Source organism: Schistocerca cancellata, chromosome 8 (genome assembly GCF_023864275.1).
Source record: "Schistocerca cancellata isolate TAMUIC-IGC-003103 chromosome 8, iqSchCanc2.1, whole genome shotgun sequence".
NCBI classification, from domain to species: domain Eukaryota; kingdom Metazoa; phylum Arthropoda; class Insecta; order Orthoptera; family Acrididae; genus Schistocerca; species Schistocerca cancellata.
The window spans coordinates 465,341,214-465,351,215 of NC_064633.1; the positions used below are offsets into that span (position 1 = coordinate 465,341,214).

A 10,002-nucleotide genomic window follows, 5' to 3' on the forward strand; every position below is an offset into this window, starting at 1 on the left:
TGACAGCTCAGTGCAGTCTGTCAGCCATACACATGTTAAACCAAAAGTGCACAGAGAGAGCTGATGTGACCAATGTTTACTGCTTTATGTAAGGAACACTGATGGACGGGCAGTAACATGGATAAGGAAAGCAGAGAGTTTGATGTTACCATTTTTTTAAAATAAAATGCCTATGTCCAAATAATTTCATTCTAAATATTGACCTTGTGTGCTTTTGAAGCGCATTTTTATGAGGATTAACTTAAGACAGCCAGATGCCGAGAGCTTGACACCCAAAATGTCTAGCTGAGGATTATGCTCCTAATATTAGTGGTTGTAAGCCAGAATATTTAGAACTTTTAAAATTAGTTTGTGAGAGATTGCACTGGTAGGGAGCAATGTTTCCTGCAAGCAGCTAGCCATGCTTCACACTTACAAAACAGGCAACAGTGAGCACACGGCATTTGAGAAAGAAGTACATTGGATGGTGGCTGGTCTCTTACCACTTACACTGAATTATCTTTCAAAACAATTTTTATCTGAATATAGTTTATTGTCCCAATATTCACATGCCTTTCTTAGGCAGCCACACTGACATGACTATCACTTCAAGCTGTGAAACTAAGTTGTTCCAAGTATGTACAAGAATGAACTTAGGTAAAATGAGATACTACATTTGTTAAGGTGCTAACTTTGTATTGGCAATGGATCCTCATGCTGTCAGCCTATCCTATTTTGGGTCTTCCTAAATTTCAGGTAAATGCCAGGATCGTTCCAATAATACAGCAACAGCTGAACACTCATTATGAAACACTAATATGATCCTGAGAAGTGATTCATGGATAAATAAATTTCTACAAGTGATGTCAGTTATTTGTTGAGAGCACACCAAGATCAACGGGGAATAAAGACACTGCAGCTTTATAATATGGCTCATAATCCCACTGAGCCAAGTAAGTATTTAAACCACGTATTTTTAATTATTACAAGATTTTAACACTATTCAGTTAACTTTATTGCATTTTAATCTGTGACAATTTTATTATCAAACTGAATGTAGCATGTATAATCCATAATTATGCCTTTCAACACTGTTCATGTTATTAACTGTAATTGGCATGTCACCCTAGCACTTAATTTCAGAACAAAAGCTCATCATACTGTTTGCTGCCTGCCACAAAGCACAATTTCAAGTGTAGTTTTCAAGAATGGAAGTGTAATCCACTACTGGGCCCTGGGGGCAATTCACTTAGCTGTCACAGGCCACAGCAGGTGAAACTACCCATGGTAGTTTCTTTGGTAATAAATTTTACAATATTCTGTATCCACATAGCATTGTCAATGAGGAACAGCAGCATTCTTTATTGGTTGTGACGAGCACTCATTAACACAATACATGCACAGACCTATTCTATAAATTTCATACTGCCTCAAAGTAAACATTCACACCTAGCTGGTGTGAGCAAGCAGCAAGTTATATGGCAAAAAGGCAATTTCCAAGAACTGGTGCACACTGAAGTTAGACATTTCAGTATATACTGAACAGCAGACGCTACATGTTTAGAAGAGACATGACAAAAGATGAACACATTGAAAACATATTACTTTGTGCCAAATATCACGACACATTGAGAACCAGTCACCACATGGGTGTAGCAGTTTTACCTAATTAATACAAGTGGAATGGGAAAGCTGAAACTTACATTTCCTACACAAGTATGTGGTTATTCAGGAGTACAGGTTGAATTACTGTGATGCACATGCAGTAAGTATAAATGTTTGACAAAAACATTTGTTATGTTCAATAACCTATTGCTGTCTACCAATAACTTCCCCAATCAATTTCCACTGGTGAAGCGGAACTGTTGCATCCATGTACTGATTTGTTATCTTACGTATATTGCGCTGTTTGACAACAGATCTATGCATATTGCACCTTCATCTACAACAAATAAAACCGAACTTTTACTTGGACAGCTTTCAAATCCTGGATCTCAGTAACAACTATTGAGAGTTAAGACGGCACACACCTCTACTTTAAAAAAAACACTCCCTTCACTTTGTGTCAAGCTGGAGTTCCAAGAGTAATTTTACTGCCTACTTTTAGCAAGAAGTTACATCTCAATTATCTTACAATCACAAGTGAGCAACTGAGTGACGAATCTAAGTCCACGACCTTGATTAGGTAGTCTCATCCAATTTTAAATAAAACTTTCACATGCAAGAAGTAATAGGTATGTGTATACCTTAAGTAATACATATTACAAAATTTGTTCCTATTAATCCTTTCATATATTAAATTGATAAAAGTCACATAATTCCAAACACTTCACTTCATTGAATTGCTCCAACGTGGAATCAACTCCTTCCAAATATGAGAATCCAATACATTTGTCACACAGCGGGAGTTCCACTGTCAAAGTTATGAAACAATACCCATATTATCTGCCTCAAAGCTCAGTAGAGCCCAGCATTCTACATATTGCTCACAGTGGATCTGCAGCTTCAACGAGCATCAATTCCTTAAATTGGCAAAAATTAGAGTAATTTCGTGTATGGTAAGGCAGTTATACAGAAGGATCGTGTTTCAAAGCAGCCAATATTTAAACATTATCTCGTGGTAAATTCAACCATTACATGATTTAGTATTCTACAGGTAACACTAGAAACAAGAGAATCCAAAAGTAAATAGGAAAGTTTTATATCCACATTAATCCAGTCCTCAATACAGTGTGAGTGTGTGTAGCTAATTGTTTTCACTATATTAAGAAGACAAATCATTGTCAGCTCTTATCTCTAGATGGACAGATGAATGAATAAACTGCATAGGTAATTTTTCATCAATTTATCGACTGGCTTCTAAATGTCTGTACATACACCAGGTTCTGATATCTGATTTATGACAGACATTTTTAAAAGTATAATGGAAATATTAAAAATGTGAATTACAGCCAATTTCCTCATGTTTCTAGTTTTAGATGGACTCAACCCTTACTCTGCTAAATTGCAATTACCAACCTACATTCATACTCAACTGCTGAATTATGAAAAGAAAACCCCTGTTTCAAAATTGCAGTCACTACAAAACCACAAAATTTATACGTTACAAAATTCTAAATTCATCTCCCTTTTTAAACATGAAGTGAATGTTTGACGACATTTCTTCCAAAACTGAAATGACCGAACAAACCACAAGAGGGTTAACGTGTCGCATTCACGGCTAATGTTAACCACAATGAACACAAACAACCCCCCCCCCCCTCATGCTACAGAACAGTCATTACAACCCTTACCTTACACCCAATTTCTCATCAACTCTCAACCTAACTTACTTTCTAACTTAGTACATCTCAAGGCGTACCGCGTAGGTGTCACTACAAGTAATATTTCAGAGGGAGGAAAATATCCCATAAAACAACTAGGCCTATATGCCAGGTATATTTTGGGATTCACTTATAAAAGTACTAAAAGAGATGAGTTCAACTAACAAATTCAGCACAGTTCACTGTAATGTGATCTCTCTTCCCTTTTCACTGAAACTGACTTCTACTTAGCATTTTAGATGATTAGACTAGAGACTCCACCATTGCATTACTAATTAGTTTCAGCAGCACATAAAGGAATTCGACATAGAAACAATTTGACATTCTTCACAGAAAATCGTTTATGGCCAGGTATCCCCAAAATTTAGGAAGAAAACCTTAAGAAGACATTTCGAATCTAACGCAAACACAGTTATGGCAGTGCTTTTAAAAATGTTAGACAATTACTCACAAAAACTGGGCTACACTATCACAAAAGAGTGTGTGGAGAGCATAACATGATTGTATAAGCAAACGTGTCATTTGCAAATATTAAATAATATTTGTACGCAAAAGTATTTTAAGAGTTCACAACAAAAGCAAACCCCCACACAGCTGCTACACTAAGTGTAGCAGCATGTGCAAGTGCCCACCTCCATCATCTCTCTGTGCAGAGTTCCTTGTAGCGCTGCCAAGACTTCGGGTCTCTGTAACATTTCTTCAGTTATCGCAACTTTTGTTGGTTCTTCTTCCTCCTCCATTTCTTCAAGATCCTCAGCCGCATCGCCAATTCTTTCGGGATCTGCCATGGCTTTACAGAAAATTCGAAAATTTATATTCACCTAAATAAAAATGCAAAAATGTTGTCTAATGAATTAAAAGTAATGAAATAATAAAGAAACTGGCAATTATAACCATGAAAAACGATTTGAATTATATATTTGTTCATGAATCACATAATGAAAACATTAAGATAAAAAATTACTCTTATTCCCGCTTCACACTACTTGCTGATAATTCAGCGAGCCTGCTAGGCTAGCGACAAGCAATAATAAATTAATGGCTACAAATAAGAAGTTACAAGTTCTGAAGACACTATAAAGCTTGACGGCATATTACCGCGCACATGGGCAACCATTTGCATTTTTTAGAGTTTCTAATAATATTGAAACTTCCATGAAAATAAAACTCCATCTTTCCTATTAAATATGGACAAGAAAAGTCTAACTGACCTCACCAAGCTAACAGGCAAAGAATAAATAACAGCCTCAAAATTAACTACTCTCCTTTGTCTATCTCACCTTTTTACCGCTCACACTTTACAGAAAGATGGTAGGGCACTTCTCTCCAAAGATGACAAACAACCAGTGCCGCCAACCACATATGTATGAAATTTAAACCGAAATTATCAAAGATGCAAGCGTAATTCATTGCAAACCTATGAAAGCTCAATTCTAAGTATAGTATCCCTATCTCACGGAATCATTGAAAAATTGCTTTCTGGGTTTTCACATCAGCGTCTGTCTTTAACTTCGTATCAATATTTTCTAATACGAAATCTCAAATATTCAAAAGACAGTGACTAGAGCAACTGAGGATCTACGAAACGAATCAAGGCCAGTACACATTGGTCGTCAGTTCATGTCAAATTACGTAAAAAGATTCCAAAGTTTACTTTAAACGGTGGCTACCACGTAGGCCGTCACCATACCGTCAAGTCACATCACATCACGTTAAGGTTTTTGGGGATGAAAGTTTTGACGGTGTTGGCGTCTGCTGAAGTCGGAAGTTCACCTACTTTGCTGCGCACTCTCGTGTTATAGAAGTGAATGTCATGGTCTTGTGTTTTGTGCCTTCATCTTTATCTTGATTATTGTGCTTTCTTTTCGTGGCAACTTGAAATTGTATCATAACGACATGCATACATTTTCTGTTGAGTGTTCTTGCACAAGCGATGTCAGATATCTGAAAGCAAAAAGCTATTTTAGGTTTCAGAGACCATAAAACTTCAGAACTGACGCACCAACTGTAAACAAAAAGAACAGAAGTTGATGAAGCAGTTTTCATTAACATTTTAAGTGAAAAAGTCAGCTCTAATGACGGAGAAAAACATAGTTGTTTAAGACTTTATTAGCTATGTAAGAAAAAAGCATAATGATAGGGTAAACGGGACCTATTTGCTCCCTTATGAAATTTAATATTGTTTGATGTAATAAGTTTGCTTGCGTGGCCATCATCCGCAGCAAGCACAGAAATATCTGTTTTGTAAATAAAAACTACAATTTCTTGCTGCAATGTATTTTTTTCTTCTAGACGCGTTTCGCCTTTTATTTTAAGGCATCATTATTGGAATCTAGAATGATACACTCTTGTTTTGATATGTGATATTTGTGGATTACAAAACAGTTCACGTCTCGTTTTTTACGCAAATAAGTGAATATTTACCGTTCTTCGCGCTTTCGGTTGGCTTCTGTGTTTCCTCGCATCTGGTCACACAAAGAAGACACGAAAATAATTACAATCAACAACAAAGAAACACGTCGAAACCTTTCGAGAAAGTTAGTACATACAGAAAACAAAGCAGGAAAACCCTGTTGAGTGATTAAGTAAACATGACAATCAGAATAATAGCTGGAGTCCACCCAAGATCATCCTGCAGACATTTATTTAAGGATCTAGGGATATTCACAGTAGCTTCTCAGTATATATACTCTCTTATGAAATTTGTTATTAACAACCAAACCCAATTCAAAAGTAATAGCAGTGTGCATAACTACAATACTAGGAGAAAGGATGATCTTCACTATTCAAGATTAAATCTAACTTTGGCACAGAAAGGGGTGAATTATACTGGCACTAAAGTCTTTGGTCACTTACCAAATAGTATCAAAAGTCTGACAGATAACCAACAAGTATTTAAGAAGAAATTAAAAGAATTTCTGAATGACAACTCCTTCTACTCCATAGAGGAATTTTTAGATATAAATTTAAAAAAAATATTTAAAAAAAGTTTAAAAAATAAATAAAAAACACAAAAAATGAAAAAGTTGTTATATTAACTTAAGTATGTTGTTAAATTAACTTAATTATGTCATGTATTGGAAAATTTGACTCGTTCCACATCATTACGAAATAACGTATTCATGATCCATGGAACTAGTATTAATCTAATCTAATCTAATCTAATCTAATCAACTCATTGTTTACACTAACAGCTGAAGTGACAAAGTAACACTCTAACAGAGAATTGTTATCATAATAATAATAACACCACCCAACGCCTTTCTATTCACTTATCCACGAACCCCTCCACAAACTATTTTAACCAAAACTCAAATCAGCCAAACACCAAAACTTTTATCCACTCTTTGACAGCTATTACATTGATATTCAACTTCCTACAAATGACCCTGAATAACCACTGACGCAGACACATACACACAGACAAGGGGGGACACAAACACACAGATATAACAGAAACAGACAGACGTTAGTTTTCAGAGCATACTTCGCTAGGTCGGCAGCATGAACGTAAACAAAACCAAACAGGATGGGATATAAAGCGAACGCACAGCAATTTTCGGTAAAATATCTACAACTAGTGACAGAAAACTAATAGTGCTCCACAGCGATAAAAACAAGGAATTCGAAAATTGCAAAGAAAAAAGTACATAACATGAAAACGTGCTTATATTTCGTAAGTGCAGTTATACTGCGACCTCCAGAATGTGTCCAGATGAGAGGAAGTGCAGATGTCAACCAAAAACGTGAAGAACGGCAAGTACTCATTTATTTACGTAAAAAAAGAGACATGCATTGTTTTATAATCTACAAATATCGCATATCAAAACCAACTGTATCAATCTAGATTCCACAGCAGGTGCCTTAAAGTAGAAGGCGAAATTTGTCTAGAAGAAATGAAGTACATTGTAGCAAAACAAGGCGGTTTTTCTCTACAGAAAGAATATTGTTTGATGTGTTTTTATGTATATATTTTCGCCAGCAAATGAGTGTCGATGTTTTAAAATCTCGTTTCGCTTCTCAAAACTTTACTACACAAAATCATTCAAGAACATGCGTTATGAAGTTTGCTTTGACGTTTTATAAACGTTATCATCCGACTTTTTGTTTAAACTATTCTAACTCATAACCTCGCTTTCACTGTTTGGTATTGGCAGGGGCAGTTCTGGAGAAAGACAAACCGTACCATCGCCCAGAGCAACAGATTTCTTGGGGGTGGCGAAATCTTACTTTATAATATGACTCCAAAAGGATCTATTAAACAAGACAATGGAAGTTCTGCATAATTTGAGAAGTGTTAGAATAAGATGGAAACAGGAATCATTCCTAAATCTAATGTCTTACTCGAAATTATGCGCAGTATTCTGAAACAGATGACAAATGAAGCACTGGAGATTGTCAACTTGGGTGCATCTTTCAAAATAGCAAATCGTTCTAGTGACAGTCTTGCTAACTCAGTTTCTACCATGCTCCTACTAAGGACTTGAAATTTACCTTTGTGAGCTTGTAAGCCCCTACAGAAGCAAAAACCTTTCTAATAAAGAAATTAAGATAAATGTCAACATATGATAGTGTAACAGTGTTATGGCGACCTGGGGTAGTGTGGCAGCTATGGTGTAGATGTGGTGCAATGGTGGGTTGTGGAGGCAGTGGTGTTGGCCAGTGGTGGCTAGGAAAACTCCGCTGCAAGATACAATATGTTTTATTTGTCTTGGTTTACAATGCCAGAGTGCTGCAACACCCCTGGATTCACTCCCTGCAGGCACTAGTCTACCAGTACTGCCAATATTGGTTGAAAGACGATCAGTGGGATGGCCATTTGACATCCGTATCATGCTTTCCTGACGTTGTTCACCTCATTCAACAGCACGTGCCTGAGTTAGAAGCCACATAGGATAGGGCGGCTGATGCACAATGACCAGTTTTGGTCAGAAGCGGTGGGTGAGCTCAATCGTTTGCCCAGAAGGGGAGGCCTACATTGCTTGCCCACTTGGCAGACTGCGATGACAGAACTGAGGCACACCCACTGCAATCTTTCTCAAACGATTTTACGTATACTGTTCGTTAAAAAAGTTCATTTTCAGTTTGCTTATAGCTTGATAAGTCAGTTTCATGATGAAGGGTGCACTGTTTCGTTAATGTTCATAGCTATTGTGACGTTTTCATCTAAGTAAGACACTGCATGAAATTCCAAAAAGGTCCCAATGAAAAATAGGAATGTTGCATTTGATGCATATTCCATAACATTTTGCTATATGTGAAATTTAGCTAACATACTTAATTTTCCTTTAGACTTGCGTGGAGGTGTCTGTCACCAATCTCGAGAAAAGTAATCTTATGTAGCTTAGTCATTTGAATTGCAATATAGCCAAAATGAAAATCCATTTCATTCCAAATATCACATAAAAGGTTTGAGATGTCAATACAAGATTTTGGCAAATGATAGTGTGCAAAGAGGAGGGTATTTTTCCATATGGTTATTATGCAAAACTTCATTATCTACTGTGTTATTTCACTAACTACAGACTTCTTTGTTGAAATAATGTAATTTTTAATTGTGATAGATAGCTGGTCAAATGGGAAATACTATAGGTTTTGGAACAACATATGTGAAGAATATTACACATTTATTTTTTTTACCAAGGATATCCTGTGCCCGTGTTCCTGGGTTCGATTCCTGGCGGGGTCAGGGATTTTCTCTGCCTCATGATGACTGGGTGTTGTGTGATGTCCTTAGGTTAGTTAGGTTTAAGTAGTTCTAAGTTCTATGGGACTGATGACCATAGATGTTAAGTCACATAGTGCTCAGAGCCATTTGAACCATTTGTACCAAGGACATACTTTTTATGAGGTACTGACCTTACTTGTTCTCAGCTTCTCACTTTTTCATAATTCTCTTGCAACTCCAACTGAACAACATGTTAGTGAGATGACATCAAGTAAACTCCATTGTCTTTTGGCAAAAGGAGCACTTTTTAACTTGGCAACAAGAGAAACGCAGATTTTACTCAAAATTCGCCCCTTGTGACACTTCTCTGAGAGTTACAAACTATTAACAAGTCAGGCGAAATAAATCGATGCTTTTGTTGCATTTTCGGTGGAATTCTTTTTAGATGCAATCCAAAGCAGAGGTGACAGTAGATCTTCTTGGATGGTAACCATATAAGTGTGGGTGTGAAGAGGCTCCACTTAATATTTACAAAAAATATGAGCAGTTTAGAATGGCACTTCCCCTACAGCACTTGGCATTTCCCCTAAAGTGCGCCAACCATCTGCCAACAACCCCCACCACTAGTTTCCCACCATGCTTGCGCTGCTGATTGAGCATCTACTGGACACATTATTCTGCATACACTCTACACTATGTGGGCCTGACTGAGTGGTGTCAGTGATGCATACATCTGCTGAATGCTTATAGGTTATCATGGCTACTGGGTTAGAAGCTCGCCCTGTTGTGGAGGGATGGAGAAAATAGTGCTCTGCCCATGAACCACTGCCCTCCAAGGCAGAAATTCGGCTCTACTGTGGCGCCTACGGGATGGCTCTTCAATGTGTCGTCTAAGTATGCAGGCAGAGTCGTGAGCTGGTCTGTTGGAGCTGACTGCCCAGACCAGCGTCATTGCTGGCTGCCCCATAGTGTATTGGAGATTGACAAGAACCTGATGTCATGGAGAGTGCATCCAGACTGCACATAACTGTG

At 37.2% G+C, this 10,002-nt stretch overlaps 1 protein-coding gene across 2 annotated transcripts in view; it reads right to left on the bottom strand.

Annotated features, from left to right (window-relative positions):
• Positions 1-4,658, bottom strand: part of LOC126095352 (nucleosome assembly protein 1-like 1) — a 30,181-nt gene extending 25,523 nt beyond the window's left edge. The window contains exons 1-2 of one of the 2 annotated variants that reach the window (XM_049910160.1): positions 4,583-4,658; positions 3,935-4,092 (exon numbers count right to left, since the gene is read on the bottom strand). In XM_049910160.1, coding sequence (XP_049766117.1) covers positions 3,935-4,090 — 156 coding nt within the window. In that variant the 5' untranslated portion in view covers positions 4,091-4,092; positions 4,583-4,658. Of the gene's footprint in view, positions 1-3,934; positions 4,093-4,513 lie in introns of both variants that reach the window. The other variant, XM_049910159.1, reaches the window with a different exon arrangement.
• Positions 4,659-10,002: the final 5,344 nt, after the last annotated feature.